Below are 24,162 nucleotides of genomic sequence, written 5' to 3'. Positions count from 1 at the left end.
AATAATGAGAGATTTATTCAAAACGTAAACTGTTCATTATGCAATCATTTATAGAGAACTCTCCATGTTTGATGTCTATAACACTGGCTTTAAGCAGGGGTCAATGAGAATACAGGCCCCGCAATCAAGATGTGATCTCATTGCCCTGATACAGGATGGAACTTGGCCACTTGGGCTAAGAATGACGGCCAGGAATGAGTCCTTGATTTGTACTGTTGGCTGACCTCAGGTGGAGTAGATGTAGGTCATTACAAAAGGGCACAGTGACTCCCAGGAGAAGGAAGCCAGGATTCCTGCTCCCAATTACTACCCAGGGAGCTTGACTGGAAGATGTGGTGAATGCATATCTGCTACCAGGCTGCAGTTCCCACTCCTGTATGGCTAACTACCCTGCCAATTCCTGTAGTCCGATCTGCGTATTTATAACAGAATACTTGGGCAAGGTGCTGGCCAGCAGCATTGAAAAAGCACCCAGCAGAGGTCAGCAGAGATGGGGTCGAATTGATAATAAAGAAGAGAAGATTTTTGTGGTAAACAATCTAAAAAGCAACCTTTGAAGTCTAAATGCAGCCATCAGATAATAAACAAGAATTAATATTTATTCAAGATACTGTCATAGCACTAAGTGCTTTGCCTTCTGTTATGCTTATTAATTCATCTCCTTGAAAGTGGGAAAGGGCCTCCAGCTAAACTCACTAGGCCCACAGGTGCTTGGAGGACAATTTTCTATATTGTCAAAAGTTGGAATCAATATCTTCATCAGGCCTCCCACTAGTAATGATCCCTTGGAATGATGTGTATGTGGATCATTCTGGATGGATCCCAATATGTTAAACACTTAACAACATGCTCTGTTCCTGACTTGGATGCTCTTTTCCAGCAGGAAGACAGAAAATGGTGGATCTCCAAAAGGTTCTCCCTGACCCTGGTCCTATTTGGAGAGAGTATTTTCGAGAGAGTATTTTCAAATTCAATTTCAGAAGGCTTCATCGAGAGAGGCCAAGTGTTTCTGATGAAGGGAATGAGTGCTCAATTCCTCTCTCTTACTTTACGCAACTTACATTTATAAACTAATTAATAGTGTACAACTGCACACCACATAAAAGATGTCTCTAAGCACTTAGAAGACTGAGAAGAGATAACTAAAGGAGGGGACAGGATTGAGAGTGGATGTGGGGCCAGGGAAACTGAAAGCACAGCTTAAGATGTCAGTTTCTTTTAGAGAAAAGGACAACGAGCTAGAAAAACCATCTGGTTTTCACAGAGCTTCAAATAGCAGAACATAATGATTGAAGTGACTATACTTCAACATCTAACTGTCTGAATAAATTAAAAGTCATTTTTTAATTGAGAAAATGGAGAGGCCATTCCATTGAATTAGCTCAAACAGAAGGAAGTAAAGACACTAGGATGACTTACTGGTAATGCTGGAGCTATTTTTTGTGGTGGAAATGGTGTTCCCATCATCAGTGGAAAGCTTCAGGTTGCTGAATGGCCCGATGGTTGGACAATCCTCTCCGGATCCTGAAGAGTTACTCTTGTAGTGTTTGCCATCCTGGGAGCCAGAACTGTTGGGTGATGGTGGTAATGGGGAACATGATTGAGACACAGACTGGAAACTGCTGTTGGAATTATCACTGTACAACAGTACTGGACTTGAAGAGGTACTGTTTGGTCCAATGTAAGTGATCACTCCACCTGCAATGGGATGATAGGAAAATAAGCATATACAGTAGAGTTATAGAGTCATACAGTCACACCGCACGAAAACAGACCCTTCAGTCCAACCAGTCCATGCTGATCATAATCCCAAACTAACCCCATCTGCCTCCAAATATTTCTTAGTCATGTTATACTACTGATATGTAATAACTGAAATAAATCTAGAAGTAAATCTAGGAAAATGCCTGCAATCTCACGAGCAGCTGCAAGGTCCACGCTGCTCTCAGTACACCATTTTAGTTTATCAAGTCACATGTTTTTTTCAAAAGAAAAGGATGAGATTCTGAAGGGAGAATACAGAAAGTTAGGCAGCAACTTAAAAAGGAGGTCTTCGAGGGTAGTAATATCTGAATTACTCCCAGTGCTACAAGCTAGTGAGGGTAGGAATACATTGGACTCAACATCTTATCAGGTCTCCCACTGGTAATGATCCCTTGAAATGATGTGTATGGTGGATCAATCTGGATGGATCCCAGTATGTTAAACACTTAGCAACATTCTTTGTTCCTGCATTTGGATGTTCTTTTCCAGCAGGAAGACAGAAAATGGTGGATCTCCAATAGGTTCTCTCTGACCCTGGTCCTATCTGGACATTTTACTCTCAGACAAGGGAGGATAGAGCAGATGAAGGCATGGCTGAAGAGCTGGTGTATGGGAGAAGGATTCACATTTTTGGATCATTTGGATCATTGGATCATTCTTCTGGAGTAGAAGTGACCTGTACAAAAAGGATGAATTGCACCTGAATTGGAAGGGGACTATTATACTGGCAGGGAGATTTGCTAGAGCTGCTCGGGAGGATTTAAATTAGTAAGGAGTGCGGTTGGGTCCCAGGGAGATACTGAGGAAAGAGATCAATCGGAGACTGGTACAGTTGAGAAAAGAAACGAGTCAAACAGTCAGGGCAGGCAGGGACAAAGCAGAGAACAAGGTAGGACTGATATATTAAACTGCATCTATTTCAAACAAAAGTCTAACAGGGAAGGCAGATGAACTCAGGGCATGGTTAGGAACATGGGACTGGGATATCATAGCAATTACAGAAACAGGACTGGCAGCTTAATGTTCCAGGATACAAATGGTATAGGAAGCTCAGAAAGGGAGGCAAGAGAGGAGGGGGAGTGGTATTTTTGATAAGGGGTAGCATTACAGCTGTACTGAGGGAGGATATTCCCAGAGAATACATCCAGGGAAGTTAGTTAGGTGGAACTGAGAAATAAGAAAGGGATGATCACCTTACTGGGATTGTATTATAGACCCCCCAAATAGTCAGCAGGAAATTGAGAAACAAATTTGTAAGGAGATTTCAGTTACCTGTAAGAATAATAGGGTAATTATGGTAGGGGATTTTAACCTTCCAAACATAGACTAGGATTACCATAGTGTTAAGGGTTTAGATGGACAGGAATTTGTTAAGAGTGTACAAGAAAATTTTCTGATTCAGTATGTGGATGTACCTACTAGAGAAGGTGCAAAACTTGTCCTACTCTTGGGAAATAAGACAGGGCAAGTGACTGAGGTGTCAGTGGGGGAGCACTTTGGGGCCAGTGACCATAATTCTATTAGATTTAAAATAGTGATGGAAAAGGATAGACCAGATCTAAAAGTTGAAGTCCTAAATTGGAGGAAGGCTAATTCTGATGGTATTAGGCAAGAACTTTCAAAAGCTGATTGGGCGCAGATGATCGCAGGCAAAGGAATGGCTAGAGAATGGGAAGTCTTCAGAGATGAAATAACAAGAGTCCAGAGACAGTATATTCCTGTCAGGGTGAAAGGAAAGGCTGGTAGGTATAGGGAATGCTGGAGGCTAGAGAAATTTGGTTTGGTTAAGAAAAAGAAGGAAGCATATGTCAGGTATAGACAAGAGAGTTTGAGTGGATCCTTAAAGCCAGTAGGAGTATACTTAAGAGGGAAATCAGGAGGGGAAAAAGGGGATATGAGATAGCTTTGGCAAATAGGGTTAAAGGACAAAAGGGTAACTAGGGAGCGAATAGAGACCCTCAAGGATCAGCAAGGCGGCCTTTGTGTGGAGCCACAGGAGATAGGGGAGATACTAAATGAGTACTTTGCATCAGTGTTCACTGTGGAGAAGGACATGGAAGATATAGAATGTAGGGAAATAAATGGGGACATCTTAAAAAGTATCCAAATTACATAGGAGGAATTGCTGGATGTCTTGAAACACATAAAGGTGGATAAATCCCCAGGACCTGATCAGGACCCTAGAACTCTGTGGGAAGCTAAGGAAGTGATTGCTGGGCCGTATCATCAATAGTTACAGGTGAGGTGTCGGAAGACTGGAGGTTGGCTAACATGGTATCATTATTTAAGAAGGGTGGTAAGGACAAGACAGGGAACTACAGATCAGTGAGCCTGATGTTGGTGGTAGGCAAGTTGTTGGAGGGAAGCCTGAGGGACAAGATTTACATGTATTTGGAAAGGCAAGGACTGATTAGGGATAGTTAACATGGCTTTGTGCGTGGGAAATCATGTCTCACAAACTTGATTGAGATTTTTGAAAAAGTAACAAAGAGGATTGATGAGGGCACAATGGTGGGTGTGATCTATATGAACTTCAGTAAGGCTTTCGACAAGGTTCCCCACGGGAGACTGGTTAGCCAGGTTAGATTCCATGGAATACAGGGATAACTAGCCAATTGGATACAGAACTGGCTGAAAGGTAGAAGACGGTGGTGGTGGAGTCTTGTTTTTCAGACTGGAGACCTGTGACCAGTGGACTGCCACAAGGATCGGTGCTGGGTCCACTGCTTTTCGTCATTTATATAAATGATTTGGATATGAACAAAGGAGGTATAGTTAGTAAGTTTGTAAGTTGCATTAGTGGTGCTGGAAAAGCACAGCAGTTCAGGCAGCATCCGAGGAACAGTTTTGATTTTACTGCTCCTCAGGTGCTGCCTGAACTGCTGTGCTTTTCCAGCACCACTAATCCAGAATCTGGTTTCCAGCATCTGCAGTCATTGTTTTAATTTAGTAAGTTTGCAGATAACACCAAAATTGGAGGTGCACTAGTCAGCAAAGAAGGCTACCTCAGATTACAATGGGATCTTGATCAGATGGGCCAATGGGCTGAGAAGTGGCAGATGGAGATTAATTCAGATAAATGCAAGGTGCTGCATTTTGGGAAAGTAAATTATAGCAGGACTTATACACTTAACGGTAAGGAGAAAGTGAGGATGACTGCAGATGCTGAAGATCAGAGCTGAAAAATGTGTTGCTGGAAAAGCGCAGCAGGGCAGGCAGCATCCAAGGAGCTCCATTCCTGAAGAAGGCCTTATGCCCGAAACGTCGATTCCCCTGCTCGTTGGATGCTGCCTGACCTGCTGAGCTTTTCCTGCAACACATTTTTCAGCACTTAACAGTAAGGTCCTAGGAAGTGTTGCTGAACAAAGAGACCTTGGAGTGCAGGTTCATAGCTCCTTGAAAGTAGTCGCAGGTAGATAGGATAGTGAAGAAGGCGTTTGGTATGTTTTCCTTACTGATCAGCGCATTGAGTATCAGTGTTGGGAGGTCGTGTTGCGGCTGTACAGGATGTTGGTTAGGCCACTTTTTGAATATTGTGTGCAATTCTGGTCTCCATCCTATCGAAAGGATATTGTGAAACTTGGAAAAGTTCAGAAAAGATTTACAATGATGCTGCCAAGGTTGGAGGATTTGAGCTATAGGGAGAGGCTGAGTAGGCTGGGGCCGTTTTCTCTGGAGCATGAAGGCTGAGAGGTGACCTCATAGAGGTTTATAAAATCATGAGAGGCATGGATAGGGTAAATAGACAGTGTTTTCCCTGGGATGGGGGAGTCCAGAACTGGAGGGCATAGGTTTAGGGTGAGGGGGAAAGATATATAAGAGACCTAAGGGGTAACATTTTCACGCAAAGGGTGATGGGTGGATGGAATGAGCTGCCAGAGGAAGTGGTGGAGGCTGGTACAATTGCAACATTTACAAGGCATCTGGATGGGTATATGAGTAGGAAGGGTTTAGAGGGATATGGGTCAAGTGCTGGCAAATGAGACTAGATTAAGTTGGCAAGGACAAGTTGGACCGAAAGGTCTGTGTCCATGCTGCACATCTCTATGACTTTATCAAATGAGGATGTTACCATACTTATCGGTGGTGCCTTCCGTGACCAAGTAACATTTGGCCACTTCCTGTAAAGATCCTTTACTTACTGCTTCTATAGTTTGGTTCCCAATTATCCATATTGATGAGTCAGTTGACCCTTACTTTCACAAACTTAAAGCATGAAATAGCTTTCTAGGTCTGGTAGCATAAAGATAGCGGGCTACTGAGCAGATGTTGATGTTCAGGCAACAGAACTACAGAGGCAGTAAATGTTAAACCAAATGTTAAAGCACTATATCATGGCCAATGTGGGGAAGATATCAATGAATTGCCCACTGTCATGGGAAACTATAACCACATAAAACAGTCAACACCATCAATAGAGGAAGAACAAAATGGACAAAACAAAAATTGCAAATCACAAAAATTGACTTCCATTCTTTGAAGGAAGGGCAGGAACAATGAAACCTGCCCCAGGAAAAACAGCACAGAACAAGATTTGGCATGACTGCTTTCTCCTTTGAATGGGAGTGCACTGGCAAACAAATTGATTGTGATATAAATTTTAAAGCTTTTGGTTTGAAGTTAACCCAATCAACAAAGTAACCAAAACCCAACCGACAAATTACCCAAAACTAGTTATTGCTGTTTAAACAGCGTCCTGTTATTAGTCTGTCTAAACCAAAGAAAATGGAGAATCAGCATTGACACAGATGCACTGCAAACACTGGAAGTCTGAAAACAAAAACAGGAAAAATCACAATTATTTTGCAGATCAAGTAGCGTCAGTGGAGGAACAGAAATCACTAAATCGACATTTGAGACCTGACATGTTTGCCTGCAGATGTTGCCTGATCTGATTTATGTTTTCTGTGAACAGAGATGGAGTTTTGAGGGCCCCCACGTATCACTGTAGGATTCAGATTATGTCAGGTCATCGTTGCAAAATCCCAACCTGAATCCGAACATTAAAGCTCATGCACCCTATTTAGCCGTGCCAAGGCTTACATGTTTACAGTTTCAGCATTGGGATTGCTGCCAACTGTTTGAGGCTCATTTGCTGCAAAACAAAAGTGCAGCAAAACACTTTATGGGGCACATCACAAAACTGGGTTTGGCTGCAAACTTGAGTATTTGAGGTTTGTGCAAAGCTCGCTGTTCTGCTGCTGAAAACCTCATCCATGCCTTGATTACCTTGCAGCTCAATTACTCACAGTGGTCCCCTAGCTGACCTCCGACCTTGCAGCTTTCCTAAACCTGAGCTTACCTAAATTCTACTGCCTATATTCTCATCCCGTTTATCTATTACACTTGTGCTCTGTGACACTCATTGGGCCTGGCCTGGAGAGACCTTAAATTTAAAATTCTCCTCGGTGTGTTCATATCCTTCAATGGTCTCACCCCTTCCTATGTCCGCAACCTCCTCCAGCCCTGCATTCTTTTAAGCAGCTCCAGCTATCTGCTGCCGAAGCCTTTAAGATCTTTAATTCACTTCTTTAAGAGTCTGTGCTAACATCACAATGATGAGATATTTGCGGAATTAGTTTCAATTCTCTCTCTCCCAGAACATCAATAGAGCCTGGGTCATTGAATTCATTCAGGGCTTAGTTTGACAGATTTTTGATAGAGAAAGGAGTCTAAAGTTTGGGAGGGGTGGTGCAGGCAGGAATGGAGTTGAGGCTACAGGTATGTTCATATTGAATGGTAGACCAGACTCAGGGCTAGATGGCCTACTCTCAATTGAAATCCCATGCAGAATGACTGTGTAGGCAATGTACCCAGAGGGCTATTTGCACACAGGGAACAGTAATTTAGCAGAGGCTTAACATCTACAATGTCACAAGAATCAGAAAAGTCACTCTCACTGCTCCATGTGGCATTTATGTTTTGAGCATCACCTTTATCATTTCCTTCAACTGCTGTTGACATGTTAGTGCAATTCCATTGTTTGTGCTGCGGCTCTAACCTAGTCAGCATAGTATTATTCATGAGATAGATTTATACAGCATGGGAACAGGTCCTTTAGTCCAACTAGTCCATAGTGGCTATATTCCCAAGCTGAATTAGTCTCATTTGCCTGCACTTGCCACATTCCTCTACACCTTTCCTACTCATGTACCTGTCCAAATGTCTTTTAAATGTTGGAACTGTACCTGGACCAACCACTTCCTCAGGCGGTTCATTCCACATATCAACCACCCACTGTGTGCAAAAAGTTGCCCCTTAGGTGTCTTTTAAATCTTTCTCCTCTCACCTTCAAATATTGTGTCAAAATCATTTCTCTAAGAACTATAGCCTTTGGTTTGAATTCAACTTATCTGGATTGAGTCTAGTCAAAGGTGAAATGATGAGGGTGCAGGATAGTTTAGATGGGGTTTTACTGAGGGAGCAGCCAATTCTCTGAGCCACTGACCCCTCTTCTCCAGACACATTACTAATTTAGGAGAAAGTGAGGGCTGCAGATGCTGGAGATCAGAGCTGAAAATGTGTTGCTGGAAAAGCGCAGCAGGTCAGGCAGCATCCAAGAAGCAGGAGAGTCGATGTTTCTGGCATAAGCCCTTCTTCAGGAATGGCTCATGACTGAAACGTCGACTCTCCTGCTCCTTGGATGCTGCCTGATCTGCTGCGCTTTTCCAGCAACACATTTTCAGCACATTACTAATTTAACCCACTTTGAATTGCAGTGAGACTGCTATACCTGTACCGGTATATGGGAAGCTGTGGATACAAATCTGAATCTTCTACCAATGTGAATCATTCCAATCACCCCAAAGCATCGCAAAACACATTCTCTTGTACTAGTATTGTCCATGCTTGGCAGATGCTGGCACAATGGTACCGTATCTAAAATAGCAATCCAGTGACTCAGCCTAATATCCTGGAGACATAGGTTCAACAATTTGGAAATTGGAATTTGATTTTTAAAAATTCTGTTCTGGGAAGCTGCCCAAATGGTGACCGAGCACAATTGTTGATTTCTGTCTAGTTCTCTGATGCCCTTTAAGAAGGGCAGTCTGTGACTCCTAACCCACAGCAATGTGACTCTAAACTGCCTTTTGGGTGGTTAGGGATGGACAACACATGCTGACCCAGACAGTGATCTGCATATCTTGAAACTAATAATAAGAAAAAGTGAATTGTTTTGTTGCAGACTTTTGTTAATACTTCAATTAAACACTATATCCTATGTTGGATATGAGCCTAACTTGAAATGTCGGTCAGCTATTTGACCTCAACAGGCATCACCAATTCCATTTAACCGAATCTCCACAGAACATGCCTGCCAGTGAGACTCACTCCATTTGAATTTCCTGCCAAGTCCATAAGGCCAGCAGAAGAAGCAGACCAATCGGCCCATCAGGGCTCCTCTGGCAATCAATGAGATGACAAGTCAACATGAATGCTCTTCAAAGGGATTCTCTGATATTGCCTTACTCCTTTGTGTAGTTTGTACCACACCCTACATAGCAATCTATATTGCAGCAACAGTGAAACAGTATTCTATGTTTATAATGGGTGACTCTTCCCCTTAATGGTACAAAATCCATCAATGTTAGATCACAGGAAAATAGTACAAAATGCTTACGAATGGCTGGGAGGATTATTGTGAGTATTCTCTGCTGACCCCAGGCACCCATTTACTATCTTGTTAGTCAAGAGACCGTCTAGCTCTGCCTGAAAAGCATTCAATGAAATTATAATTATAAGGAAGGATCATGGTCCCAAAATTAACTCTGCTTCTCTCTCTTTACATATGCTGCCAGATTTAGATTATCCTACAGTGTGGAAACAGGCCCTTCTACCCAACAAGTCCACACTGACCCTCCGAAGAACAACCCACCCGGACCCATTTCCTTCTGACTAATCCACCTAACACTATGGCCAATTCACCAGTCATCTTTGTGACTGTGGGAGGAAACCAGAGCAAACCCACGCAGACACGGGGAGAATGTGCACACTCCACACATACATTGCCCGAGGCTGGAATCGAACCTGGGACCCTGGCGCTATGAGGCAGCAGTGCTAAGTGATCTGTTGAGTTTCTCCAGCAATTTCTGGTTGGTTTAGTCGTCAATGCTTTCTGAGTGTCAATGCCCAGAGATCTACTGGATCTGCAAATGAGTCGTGAAATATTAGTCAGGGAGTCAATCTGGAGGGAAATGAGCCAGTCACACGGGTCAGGGCTCAGGTACACGTTTACCATGAACGCTGGTGTAACCCAAACGCCGCCCTCTGTTTAATTTACAGCTTTCCAGGGCTCAGGCAGCACAGTGCGTTTATGTAATAAACAGCAATGCCGCACATTGCCTCGCTCTCCCGGTACCCAGTGGAGAAAGGTTATTCCTGAGTCGAGGATATTAATAGCATTTCTAGGGGTTGAGTCACGGGCTGATCCACGTGTTGGCCGCAAACTCGCGTGTCTCAGCAACGGGACCACCCCCGGCTTCAGAGAAAGATGCATGTTGTTAGGCAAATGAAAGGAAGATGACTCACTGTAGCTGGGTCCCCTCCCCATTGAGGGAAATGTCACCAGCACCATTCACCTGTACCGTTTGTTAAAAATTCTGTTCTGGGAAGCTGCCCAAATGGTGACCGAGCACAATTGTTGATTTCCATCTAGTTCTCTGATGCTCTTTCAGAAAGGGCAGTCTGTGAGTCCTCACCCACAGCAATGTGACTCTAAACTGCCTTTTGGGTGGTTAGGGATGGACAACAAATGCTGATCCAGACAGTGACCTGCACATCCAGGATCTAATAAACTCTTCCAGGAAATATACATGCATGGTATTCCAACTGGAAAGAGGGGTGTGGGGCTGAAAAGATGGGCTGTGGGTGGGGGGAGAGGTGGGGAAGGAGTGGGGGGGAGGGGGAAGTGGAGGAGAGGAGAGGGAAGCGGGAAGAGGAAGGGTAGAGGGAAGGGCGAGATGGGGAGGGGGAGGTTGAAGATGGGGAGAGGAGGGGAAGGTGTAGGGAGGGAGAAGGTGTGGGGAGGGGAGAGGAGGGGGAAGGTGTGGGGGAGGGGAGAGGAGGGGGAAGATGTGGGGGGAGGGGAAGGTGTGGGGAGGGGAGGAGAGAAAGGGGTGGTGGAGGGGGGAGGCGAAGGAGTGGTGAAGGAGGAGGGGAGAGGGAAGGAGGGGGAGAAGTGGAGGGGAGGGAGAGGGGGAGGAGTGGGGGAGAAAGGGGAATAAGGGGGGAGGGGGACGGGGGAAGGGGAGTAGGGGAAGAGGAGGAGGGGGAATGGGGAGGGGGAGGGGGGAATGGGGAGGGGGAGGAAGAGGGAGGGAGGGGATGAAGGGGAGGAAGGGAAATGGTGGAAGGGAAGGGGGAGGGGAATGGGGAATGGGAGAGGAAGAGGGAATGAGGGGGAAGGGGAGGAAGGGAGGGGGAGGATGGTGGAGGGGAGGGGAGGGAAGGGAAGGGAGGGGAGGAGGAAGGGGAGGGGGGAATGGGAGGAGAGGGGGAGGAAGGGAGAGTAGGGGAAGAGGAGGAGGGGGAGGAGAGGAGGAGGGGGAGGGGAGGGAGGGGGAAGGAAGAGGGAAGGAGGGGAGGAAAGGGGGAGGAAGGGGGAGGAAGGGGAAGGGGTGGAAGGAGAAGGGGGAATGGGAGAGGAAGAGGGAATGGGAGGGGAAGAGGGAGGGGAAGGGGGAGGGGAGGGAGGGGAAGGGGGAGGGGAGGGAGGGGAAGGGGGAGGGGAGGGAGGGGAAGGGGGAGGGGAGGGATGGGGAGGAGGCGGTGGGGGAGGGAGGAAGGGGAGAGAGGGGAAAGGGAGGAGGGGGAGGTGGAGAGGTGCAGGGGAGGAAGGGGGAGAGGTGAAGGGGAGAGTGGAGGGGAGGGTGGAGGAGGGGGGAGGAGGGGGTGGGTCAGAGGAGGGTGTAGGGAGTGGATGGGGGATGTGTATTGGTATGGGAAGGGGTTGGTAGTGGGGAGGGAGGGGGTTGGGAATGGGGAAGGGGCGGGGAAAGGGGGAATGGGAGAGGAAGAGGGAATGAGAGGGAAGGGGAGGAAGGGAGGGGGAGGATGGTGGAGGGGAGGGAAGGGAGGAGAGGGAAGGGAAGGGAGGAGAGGGGAGGGGAGGGGAAGGGAGGGGCGGGGAGGTTGGGGAGGGGGAGGTAGGGGAGGGGGATGTAGGGGAGGGGGATGTAGGGGAGGGGGAGGTAGGGGAGGGAGGAGGGGGGAGTAAGGGGAGGGGGGAAGGGGAGGAGAGGGAGGGGAGGAAGGGGGAGTAGGGGAAGAGGGGGAGGGGGAATGGGGAGGGGGAGGGGGGAATGGGGAGGGGGAGGAAGAGTGAGGGAGGGGATGAAGGGGAGGAAGGGAAAGGGTGGAAGGGAAGGGGGAGGGGAAGGGGGAATGGGAGAGGAAGAGGGAATGAGGGGGAAGGGGAGGAAGGGAGGGGGAGGATGGTGGAGGGGAGGGGAGGGAAGGGAAGGGAGGGGAGGAGGAAGGGGAGGGGGAATGGGAGGAGAGGGGGAGGAAGGGAGAGTAGGGGAAGAGGAGGAGGGGGAGGAGAGGGAGGGGCTGGGGAGGGGGAAGGAAGAGGGAAGGAGGGGAGGAAAGGGGGAGGAAGGGGGAGGAAGGGGAAGGGGTGGAAGGAGAAGGGGGAATGGGAGAGGAAGAGGGAATGGGAGGGGAAGAGGGAGGGGAAGGGGGAGGGGAGGGAGGGGAAGGGGGAGGGGAGGGAGGGGAAGGGGGAGGGGAGGGAGGGGGAGGGGAGGGATGGGGAGGAGGCGGTGGGGGAGGGAGGAAGGGGAGAGAGGGGAAAGGGAGGAGGGGGAGGTGGAGAGGTGCAGGGGAGGAAGGGGGAGAGGTGAAGGGGAGGGTGGAGGAGGGGGGAGGAGGGGGTGGGTCAGAGGAGGGTGTAGGGAGTGGATGGGGGATGAGTATTGGTATGGGAAGGGGTTGGTAGTGGGGAGGGAGGGGGTTGGGAATGGGGAAGGGGCGGGGAAAGGGGGAATGGGAGAGGAAGAGGGAATGAGAGGGAAGGGGAGGAAGGGAGGGGGAGGATGGTGGAGGGGAGGGAAGGGAAGGGAGGAGAGGGAAGGGAAGGGAGGAGAGGGGAGGGGAGGGGAAGGGAGGGGCGGGGAGGTAGGGGAGGGGGAGGTAGGGGAGGGGGATGTAGGCGAGGGGGAGGTAGGGGAGGGAGGAGGGGGGAAGGGGAGGAGAGGGAGGGGAGGAAGGGGGAGTAGGGGAAGAGGGGGGAGGGGGAGGGGAGGAGGAGGGGGGAGGGGAGGGAGGGGCTGGGGAGGGGGAAGGAAGAGGGAAGGAGGGGAGGAAAGGGGGAGGAAGGGGGATGAAGGGGAGGGGAGGAAGGGGAAGGGGTGGAAGGAGAAGGGAAAATGGGAGAGGAAGAGGGAATGGGAGGGGAAGGGGGAAGGGGAGGGGAGGGGGGAAGGGGAGGGGAGAGAGGGGAAGGGGAGGAGGGGGGGAGGGGGAGAGGTGCAGGGGAGGAAGGGGGAGAGGTGAAGGGGAGAGTGGAGGTGAAGGGGAGAGTGGAGGGGAGGGTGGAGGAGGGGGGGAGGAGGGGGTGGGTCAGAGGAGGGTGTAGGGAGTGGATGGGGGATGAGTATTGGTATGGGAAGGGGTTGGTAGTGGGGAAGGGGCGGGGAAAGGGGGAATGGGAAAGGGGGAGGGGGAGGGGTAATGGGAAAGGGGAGGGGGGAGGGGGGAGGGGGAGGGCGGGGGGAAGGGGGAGGGGGAGGGCGGGGGGAAGGGGGAAGGGGAGGGGAAGGGGGAAGGGCAAGGGGGAGGGGGAAGTGGGAGGGGGAAGTGGGAAGGGGAGGGGGAAGTGGGAAGGGGAGGGGGAAGTGGGAAGGGGAGGGGGAAGTGGGAAGGGGGAGGGGGAAGTGGGAAGGGGGAGGGGGAAGTGGGAAAGGGGAGGGGGAAGGAGGGAGAGCGGGGAAGGGGAGGGGGAAGGAGGAGGGGAAGGAGGAGGGGGAGGGGAAGGAGGAGGGGGAGGGTGAAGGGGAGGGGAGGGGGGAGGGTGAAGGGGAGGGGAGGGGGGAGGGGAGGGGAGAGGGGGAAGGGGAGGGGAGAGGGGGAAGGGGATGGGGAGGGGGAAGAGGAATGGGAAGGGGAGGGGCGAGGGGGACGGCGAGGGGGGTGGGAGGGGGGAAGAGTGAGGGGGAATGGGGAGGGGGAGGGGAGGGGAGGGGAAGGGGAAGGGGGGAGGGGGAGGGGAAGGGGGGAGGGGGAGGGGAAGGGGGGAGGGGGAGGGGGAGGGGAAGGGGGGAGGGGGAGGGGAAGGGGGGAGGGGGAGGGGGAGGGGAAGGGGAGGGGGAGGGGAAGAGGGAATGGGGAGAGGGAGGGGAAAGGCGGAGGGGCAGAGGAAGGTGTAGGGGAGTGGATGGGGAGGCGAAGGGGAGCGAGTGGGTGGGGGGTGAGTATTGGTACGGGAAGGGGTTGGCAGTGGTGAGGGTGAAGGGCGGCGCGTGGGAAGGGAAGGAGGGTCGTGGGATGAGAGTGGGGGGGGGTAGGGGATAGGTGAGGGGTGGGAGGCTGCTGGTTAGGGTAGGGGAGTGAGAGGTAGGGAAGGGGAATGGGGAAGTGAGTGTGGAGGGGGAGGCGGAGGTGGAGGGAAAGGAGATGGGAGGGAGGTGGGGAGTGGTTTGAAGGCCACTGAAGGGATTTGGGGAGGTGAGGGAAGGAGGTTTGAGAGAAGAGGAAAAGGAGGGGCGGGTGTGAAGAAAGAGGGAACACGTGTGGGGAGTGAGGGGGTGAAGGAGTATCTTTTCCTAACTCTTAATTAACCACTTCCTGAAGACCATGTCCCCAGAAGTAGGAATAAAACAGAGACTAACAAAGATACCGCTGCACAGGGGAAACTATCCGCACCTTTTTTTAATATAGTTATTCTTCAGTTCTCCCGCCCCTTTGACCTAGTTTTTTTTCCTGATCTCTGTGTCCATTTCGACTCTCCAGTCGGGCTTCAGAAAGTGCTACCATCACCCGACTGAAGTCACCCCCCCCCCACCATTCCGCCCAAAGCCCAGTCTCAGGGACGGCCTTCAAATAACAAGGGGTGGTCAGGTGGCACATTGCCCGCCTCCTGACCTGGATTACTGCCGCATGACAGGCTGCCAGTGCTGACAGCAAACACACAGTCCAACAACGCGGTTAACTGTGGAGGCGCCGGATGCCGTGAATTGGACAAAACACCCCTCGATAAATATAAACCAAGAGATCCGAGCTGCAGTGTGCTGCAACACAACAATATTCCCCTCTCCCGCCAGCTTTTAACGCTTCTCGTGACACAGTTGGCAGTGTCTCTTCCTCTAGGCCAGAAGGTCTGCATTCAACTCCCACCTGCCCCAGATATGTGTCTGACTATAGTTAACGCAACTATTTGCTGCGATCTCAGAAATGTTTCTATTCTCACGAACGCCCATGCTGAACACAATGTCAGGGTTCTTCTTTAAGGTTGCAAATTGACATAAAAGTTTTGTTCACACCTCCTCTTCCTCCCACTGGAATTCTGGTTTGCAGCGCCAAGTGAAAATTGACGGGGCAGGTTTGCAGGGGAAGTTTATCCAAGCCTGTATCTAATCAGACTGACCCCTCACATTTGTCCAGTGCCAGTTGGGGACACAACCGAATCGACTGAATGGAGCTTTGCTCGATCTCAACGTAAGGCAAATATGACTAACTCTAAATTACACCCTGTATAATTAACTACTTTTTCTTAACGACGAGCAAACTAACTGAAAATTCAATTTCCAACAATGTCCCGAACTAATTTACTTCAAACCACTGGCACGCTGTAGAGAAAATTACGCTAATTTTCTATATTACACAAATTTAATAAGGTTTACTTAATCAAATGCCACACTGTAAACCCAAGTTGCAAATTAAGTGTGCTTGGTGGTTTATCTGACCTTAATTTTGTGAAGGCAGTTTAGCTTTTAAAAGTGCAGCACTTGGGACGCTTGTGGGCAGCGGTAGTGTCCCTATCTCTGAGGCAGGAGACCTTGGTTCAAGTCCCACCTGCTCCAGAAATGTACAATAGCATCAACAGAAAGTTTCTTGTTCAATACTTCTAAACTGCTGTACTATTGGGGGGGGGGGTGAATGAATGTGTCACAAATCATGTGGAGGTTGAGAAATGCATCTTCTTGAGCCTCTATCGTTGGACGTTACGTCAGCAGCTAAACAGACTGGCTTGTGAGAACCATGTTTATCTAATAAATATAAAACAAGTAAGTGTCCCATAGCCCTACAAGGCTGCTGTCTTATTAGGGAACCAGTGGCGTTTTAAACAGACGGTCACAACACCCTCATGGCGACCTGAAGCAAGTGTGGGAAATTAAACGGTAACCGCTAGGATCACTCTGCACTGCACACCAACCACCCTGAGGTAATCGACCCCACCCCCCGCCTTGTGGGAAGAGGAGGAGTAACAAACAGAAGGTGCACATGGCTAGGAAGCAACATCCATGTGAGTATCTGCAAAATAACTTGCACCTCACTCAGGATGTGACCTACTTTATGAGCTTTGGAAAAATCAACACGGGTTGGTGTGGAGTGGGGTGGGGGGAAGGGGGGGGGAATGCGAGAGACAGGACGAGGTACAGTAAGATCCCAGTCACACTAGAATCGAGCTGTCACCTCTTAAAACACAGAACACTTCAAAATAAGAACTAATCAGAACTATTCGTGGAGGGTTAAGACTGCACTAGAATTATATCTCGGTGACACCAACACAGAAATGTCAGCCAACAACACATTTTGCTCTCTGGAACTAGAGATATAAAAATGTGAATCCCTATTAATAGCTGATCCCGCTGGCAAAATACAGCCGAGTTATCTCATAAACAGTGGCGGCGACTATCTAAGTAATCATTGCAATGGGAAAACTGGACGAGATAATACTGATGTAGGCCAACACGTCCTGTAAGGTTTGTACAGATGTCGAGGAATTCTAATCAGAGAGATCTGACTTCAAACACCAGCGAATTGAAAACATTAATGACCAACTCTAACACAACCCGGCTTATGCTAGCGAGTTACACAGCAAACCCCAATTTGTGCTATCAAAACATATCACAGTGACTATGTCAAAATGGTGCTTTAAAAAAACATATTTTCAAAGGTATCCTCACTTCAGGAACATAACTAGCAGGAGTTAAATGGCTCTGACACACTTTTAAAGTAACACAATGTATCGTTTTCTCTTTTATCTAAAAATGGGTGTTTTTCATACCTGTGTTGTTGGAATCCATAACTATCTTCCTTCGGGATTTTTGATCCTTCTACTGTCAACGAACTACTTCCAAGCGGCTTGCAAACTGCTGGGCAATTTGCCTGCAGCGTCCTGTTTTGGCTGCTCGATCTTGCGTGTTGGGCAGGAGTTGTTGAGTTGCTGTTTTGAGCCAGGAGTTTCTGCTTGTCAGTGCAGTTTTTGTTTTTGCACAGTTCCTGACGGAGGTGCTAAAATCCTGCCGTAGGGGACAAAATTCCCGCAGCCCAGTTGCAGCTAAGAAGACAACCTTCACTACTGTTGACCGGTCCTGTCCAATCTTCCCCTGGTTGGGGTCGGGGGCGGGGGAGAGGTTTTGGGAAGCGAGAGGGGGGGGCGGGGGGGAGGCAAGATAGATTTAGACCACCTCGCCCAGGTCCGGTACTCTGCAGGAATGCAATATACCGAAGAAAATAGGAGTCTGCCTTCCAGCACAGCAAGAGGGTCTCCTTTGCAAATCCCCTCCAACAAGGCAGCCAAGTGCCGGCTGCTGACTGCAAGACATGTACACTGACACAACAGGAAGAGTTACTTACAGCAAGGAGACACACTGCGGTGGAACAGGCCGAGCAGCAGATGAAACAAGCTCTCTGATTGGAGGCAGTTATTGTTTCCAATTTTTTGATTGAGACCCGGAGATCAGGCAAAGTACAGAGGGCTGTGATTGGCTCACCGTCGAATACTGGCATTTGGTGCTGTTGGAGTAAAGGTAAATAATTCTCAGCTGAATGCCCAACCTGGGAGCTGCTTTTGGATATATTTTAGCGTTAATGTTGGTGAATCCGCACTTGGCATTTCTACACCCCCCACCCCATGGTCAGAACTGCACATGTGCTATGCAAAAAGAAAACTTCAGCTGCTCATAGATATTACGAAAATAGTGCAATCAAAACGATTCCACGAACATCTTTTGATCTGAGTCCTACTGCTGTGATTTGAACTCGGAGGGAAAATATCCCACTATTTTTGGTCGGCTCTTCCATCTTTATCAAGATAAATGTTACTCGTTCATGACCTCAGGGCATCACAGCTGCCGCTCTGATGCAAGATCATTGATGTTAAGAAATGGACCTGTAAAACTGCTGTAAGAGCTGACTCTGAGGAAAAAGAAGTTGGTATTTATGTATCAGGAGGAATTCTTCGCTTCAGTTCTAAATTAGAGTTAGGAACTAATTGAAGTGTTGAGTTAAGAACAATATTCAGTGGGACTGACTGCATTGTCTACAAAGAGCTGGCACAGGCTGGATGGGCTGAATGGCCTTCCTTTGCGATTTTGCAGAAGATTTGTAGCTTAGGTTGTGAATCAGGTTACAAGTTCGCTCGCTGAGCTGGTAAATTTGTTCTCAGACATTTTGTTACCGTGCTGGGTGACATTATTTGTGAGCCTTCAATGAACCGCTGGTGTTTACCTGTCTTGGTCTGTTGTGGCGTAATAAAAGATTACATTGGACAGATGGGGCAGAAAACTAACCATCAGGATACATGAGATACCAACTAGCCACCAAAGACATGACCAACTATTGCCAGATTCCATGCACATAGACAAAGAGGGACACCAATTCAACTGGGACAACACACCCATCCTGGGACAGGCTAAACAAAGATGTGTGGAATTTCTAGATGCCTGGCATTCAAACCGGAACTCCATTAACAAAAATATCGATTTGGACCCCATTTACCAACCTCAGAAAAAGAACCGAAAGTGATATCACCCACCACAACAGTCCAAGATAAACAGCAAGTGGGACAAAACATCGCTAAACATCGTTAAACAACAGATACAGCAGTCAGCCTACAGGTCATGAGCTTCATCAGTGGCTCACTGATGATGTTACCTAGCATGGTGATGAAGCATCTGAGAACAAATCCACCAGCTCAGCAAGCAAACTTACAACCTGGCCTCCTTCCTTCCCATAATGTTTCTTATGACCACTATCTATGACCAACTCTCGAGACTGCATTTTAAACCCACACAATTCTGACTCAGTGATAAGAGTGCTGTTGCTCTCACAACATCCAGCAGTGAAATGCTTGTTGTTGTTAGAGAAATACTGCACTTGTTATATTGTTAATGATATGATAGCTTTGCTACATTATAGTTACAGACACTTGTTATAATACCCCTCTGAGGAAATAGCTGATATGCTTGGAAAACCATGTAATATTGATATGAAAGGGAACCATTTGTTATTTACACTAAAACTTTTATGAACAAAGCATAAAGCTGCTATTAATTTCAGCAGCGGTCCAATTAATTTATCTCCTTTCTGCTCTGACAAGAAGTCTGGATCGCTTGATCAGGCTTGGCCCAATCCATATTTAGGTCAATGATATCAGCCAGTGACAGACCCACCCAGTGCATTATCCTTTGGAAGTTTTCCAAGTTAGTAAAACTGTAGTTAGTCTCCATTAGAATGCCTTACCTAAGAGCAAAACAAATAACTTCTCTCAGGGAGGAGACATGCATTATAATTAGCCATTATCCACTCTCTCCACAGCAATTATAGGTGAGCTGAGAGCTTCATATGAAACTACACTCAGTTACTGGAATAGTGTTCACCCTTAGGAAGTCTGAAAGTGAAACAATCCTGCATTCAATGAGTTTTAGGGAACGGGGCTTGACTTCCTGCAAAAACCATGGAATAACTGCTGGCAAAGAGTATAACATTACTAAAAAGAAGAAACTAAATATCTTAGAAAAGACCTGAGCTGTCAAAAACCTGAAAATCATGGTTCAACTTCTGTGAGCTAAACTGTACACTGGTCGGTGTAGTGTTTTGATCTCTGTTGTGCTTCAGTGTCATTTCAAGTGTTCAAACACTCTGCTTCTCGTTAAACAACAGATACAGCAGTCAGCCTACAGGTCATGCACTACTCTGAAGGAGTAAAATCAGAGATTCTCCCTTATACATCAATGCCACTATCAATTTATATACCTTCCAAATTGATTAAGCAAGACATTAAAAGGATAGAAACATGCAAATGTGTATGAACAGCTTTACTGCCCGACATTTAAATCACTTTGATGGAATTTGATCTCTTACCAAAAAAACATTTCAAGCAATGATATAGCCAAATATATTTATATGGGCATTGCTCTGACTGACTCCTCACAACTCTACTTGATTTAACACTTACGTTGGTTTAAATATAAAACGTTTGCTGAAGTAGTTTGAAACTACTTTCCTTAACGGTATTATGGGTCTACCTACAGCTTATGGACAGCAGCAGTTCAAGAAGACAGTTCACCACCACCTTATGGGTAGTGCAGTGGCTTAGTGGTTAGCACTGCTGCCTCATAGTGCCAGGGACCTGGGTTCAATTCCAGCCTTGGGTGATTGCCTGTGTGGAGTTTACACATTCTCCCTGTGTCTGTGCGGGTTTCCTCACATTCATCAAAGATGTGCAGTTTTGATGGATGGGCCATGCTAAATTGCCCATAGTGTCTGGGGATGTGCAGGCTAGTTGGATTAGCCATGGGAAATATAGGGATAGCATGGGTTCAGAGAGTCAGTATGGACATGATGGGCTGAACGGCCTGATTCCACAATGAGGGGATTCTGTGATTCTCAAGGCAACTAGGGATGGACAATAAATGCTGGCTAACCAGTGATTCCCACATCCCAAAAGCAAATTTTAAAAAATGACTGCAATCATTCTAATTATTATACATAAAGGAGAGTTTAGACTGACAAGCAAGCACTTGTCTCACAGAGGCATTCTTTCTGCAGTTCATAATCTCAGTCACAATCTCCTCTTCTCCCAGAACCAGCCAGTATGCAAGTTACTGTATTTTAGGATCAGTGGTGACTAGAAGTGACTGTGAATACAGGATTCAATTGCCTTCTGTAAATTTCAGCCCAGCCAGGTTACCTTCCAGAATGTTCCAGAAACTTTCCAGTTGTTGGTCATGAAAGGAACCATCTATAAAACACCTGAAGCTATATCCACCCTTCCGCTTGGTTATCACATCTTGACTTTGCCATGCACTTAGAGTCATAGAGTCATAAAGATGTACAGCATGGAAACATGGTCCAACCCGTCCATGCCGACCAGATATCCCAACCCAATCTAGTCTCACCTGCCAGCACCCAGCCCATCTCCCTCCAGACCCATCCTATTCATATACCCATCCAAATGCCTCTTAAATGTTGCAATTGTACCAGACTCCACCACTTCCTCTGGCAGCTCATTCCATTCTGCGTGAAAAAGTTGCCCCTTAGGTCTCTTTTATATCTTTCCCCTCTCACCCTAAACCTGTGCCCTCTAGTTCTGGACTCCCTGACCCCAGGGAAAAGACTTTGTCTATTTATCTTATCCATGCCCCTCATAATTTTGTAAACCTCTATAAGGTCACCCCTCAGCCTCCAACACTCCAGGGAAAACAGCCCTAGGGAAAATACTTTGTTTATTTGTCCAATCCATACCCTATGTCTCACAAACTTGACTGAGTTTTTTCAAAAAGTAACAAAGAGGATTGAAGAGGACAGAGCGGTAGATGTGATCTATATGGACTTCAGTAAGGCGTTTGACAAGGTTCCCCACGGGAGACTGGTTAGCAAAGTTAGATCTCATGGAATACAGGGAGAACTAGCCATTTGGATACAGAACAGACTCAAAGGTAGAAGACAGAGGGTGGTGGTGGAGGGTTGTTTTTCACACTGGAGGCCTGCAACCTGTGGAGTGCCACAAGGATCGGTGCTGGGTCCTCTACTTTTTGTAATTAATATAAATGATTTGGATGCAAGCATAAGAGGTGTAGTTAGTAAGTTTGCGGATGACACCAAAATTAGAGGTGTAGTGGATAGCAAAGAAGGTTACCTCAGATTACAACAGGATCTGGACCAGATGGGCCAATGGGCTGAGAAGTGGCAGATGGAGTTTAATTCAGATAAATGCGAGGTGCTACATTTTGGGAAAGCAAAGCTTAGCAGGACATATACACTTAATGGTAAGGTCCTAGGGAGTGTTGCTGAACAAAGAGACCTTGGAGTGCAGGTTCATAGCACCTTGAGGGTGGAGTCGCAGATAGATAGGATAGTGAAGAAGGCATTTGGTATGCTTTCCTTTATTGGTTAGAGTATTGAGTCCATGATTTGGGAGGTCATGTTGCGGCTGTACAGGACATTGGTTAGGCCACTGTGGAATATTGCATGTAATTCCAGTCTCCTTCCTATCAGAAAGTTGTTGTGAAACTTGGAAGGGTTCAGAAAATATTTACAAGGATATTGCCAAGGTTGGAGGATCTGAGCTGCAGGGAGAGGCTGAACAGGCTGAGGCTGTTTTCCCTGGAGCGTCAGAGGCTGAGGGGTGATCAATTATTTCAGTGAAATGATGGCTTGACGACAGATCTTTGCTGCATTATGAAAGCTACATTAGTTGGATGGTGTTGCTCTTGATGGCAGCTAATAACCTTATCTATACTGGTAAATTCACACCATAGTACATGTGAACAGTTGCATTGTAGTCTGCATTAACTGGAGTATGTTGATGTTCATGGCAGCATCTTCAATTATATTCTATCCTGTTCAAAAATGGCATAACATATACAACAATAATTTGTATTTATATGCACCTTATACTTTTTAAAAGCCTCAGACTGTTATATAGAAGCACAATCAGAAAAAAAATGATAAAGTGTTATTAGGAGAAATGAGTGAAAGCGTAGTGAAAAGAGTGGGTTTTAATGAGGTTCTTAAAAGAAAATGCAAGTTAGAGAAGTTTAGAGAGAGAATTTCCAAAATTTGATAATTCCAATCAAAGACATGGCCATCATAGTGAAGGAAACAATGTTAGACCTGGATAATTCAGAGCTTTTGGAGGTTTATTGGGATGGAGAAGGTCACAGGTGGGAGCTGGAAGGACCTGAACACAATAAGAATTTTTAATTTGTGGCATGCATGCACTGTTAATCCAAGTAGGTCAGCAAGTAATGGGGTGACTTGAGTGTCAGTTAGGCAGGGTTTGCAGAAGATGAAAGGCCATCCAGGGAGAATTGGAATCATTGATCCAGGGACAGCACACATCCAGGCAAGTGGAGTTCTTTCCATTGTACTCCTGATTTGGGCCTTGTGGATGGTGGAAAAGCTGTAGGAAGTCTGCAGGTGAGTCACTTTTGGCCAAATCATAGAATGGTTCAGACACAAAAGATCGTTCAACTGAACCTGTGCACATGACTCTGTGAAAGTTAACCCAGGCAATTTGACTTCTCTCCATAACCCTGCAATTGTTTTCTTCAGTTAATTATCCAATTCTCTTTGGAAAGCAATGTTTGAATAGTCATCCACCTCACTTTCAGATCCTAACCAATTGTCCTGTCACAACATCATTCCTGTTGCCTCCTTTCATTCTTTTGCTATTTAGCTTAAACTAATGTCCTCTGTTTCTCAAGCCTCCACCAATGGACATAGTTTCTCCATTAGTATCTACTCTATCTTGATCCTTCATGACTTTGATGACCTCTATCAATTGTTCTCAACAGTCCCTTATCCAAGGGCAACAGTTCTTCAAACATTTCACAACCTTTCAGCCCTTATTCACAGAATCATTCCTGTAAATCTTTTCGACACATTCTGTAGAGCATTCATAACTTTCTTAAAGTGCACTGTCCAGAATTGGACACAATTTAGTGAGGTCGTCTTTGATGACATTGTCTTTCAATGGCAAGGGGAAGTGGCTGGAAGCTGATTACCTGGCGAAGAGGAAGGGGAGGACACAGGAGAGAAAGGCACCGAAGTTGCTAAAGGGCAAAGAAAGAAAGAGCCAAGATGTTGGAGGAACTTGACTTTGATCTGGATCAGCAACCAAAGCACATATATGAACGATCATAGAGGGTATTTGGATGAAATAGGTATGGCAAAGAGAGATACAGCCTTGTCATAAGAAGCAATTGGGAGGAACCTGTAAGTGAGCAGCCAAAGTTAGATTTAGCTTGGAGTACTCTGCATTAGGATAGATGTACAGGGACTGAGAGAATGCAGAAACAATTTATGAGCAAGTTTTCAAGGATGAGAGAATTCAGTTATTTGGATAGATTGGTCAGTCTGGGGTTCTTTTCCTAATAGAACAGGAGATCTGGAAAAGGTATTCCAAACTGTCAGTAAAAAATGAGGTCTGCAGATGCTGGAGATCAC

General features: G+C 47.2%; 1 protein-coding gene across 1 annotated transcript in view; it reads right to left on the bottom strand.

Annotated features, from left to right (window-relative positions):
* The window catches only part of nr1d1 (nuclear receptor subfamily 1, group d, member 1), a 34,134-nt gene extending 16,554 nt beyond the window's left edge, over nucleotides 1-17,580 (bottom strand). Inside the window, exons 1-2 of the mRNA XM_060848620.1 lie at nucleotides 16,994-17,580; nucleotides 1,420-1,698 (exon numbers count right to left, since the gene is read on the bottom strand). Of these exons, the coding sequence (XP_060704603.1) occupies nucleotides 1,420-1,698; nucleotides 16,994-17,012 (298 nt within the window). The 5' untranslated portion in view covers nucleotides 17,013-17,580. The remainder of the gene's footprint in view (nucleotides 1-1,419; nucleotides 1,699-16,993) is intronic.
* Nucleotides 17,581-24,162: the final 6,582 nt, after the last annotated feature.

The sequence above is a fragment of the Hemiscyllium ocellatum genome, chromosome 32 (assembly GCF_020745735.1).
Source record: "Hemiscyllium ocellatum isolate sHemOce1 chromosome 32, sHemOce1.pat.X.cur, whole genome shotgun sequence".
In the NCBI taxonomy this organism is placed as follows: domain Eukaryota; kingdom Metazoa; phylum Chordata; class Chondrichthyes; order Orectolobiformes; family Hemiscylliidae; genus Hemiscyllium; species Hemiscyllium ocellatum.
The sequence above is the reverse complement of the archived record's forward strand: the minus strand, read 5'-3'. Positions and strand labels throughout refer to the sequence as shown.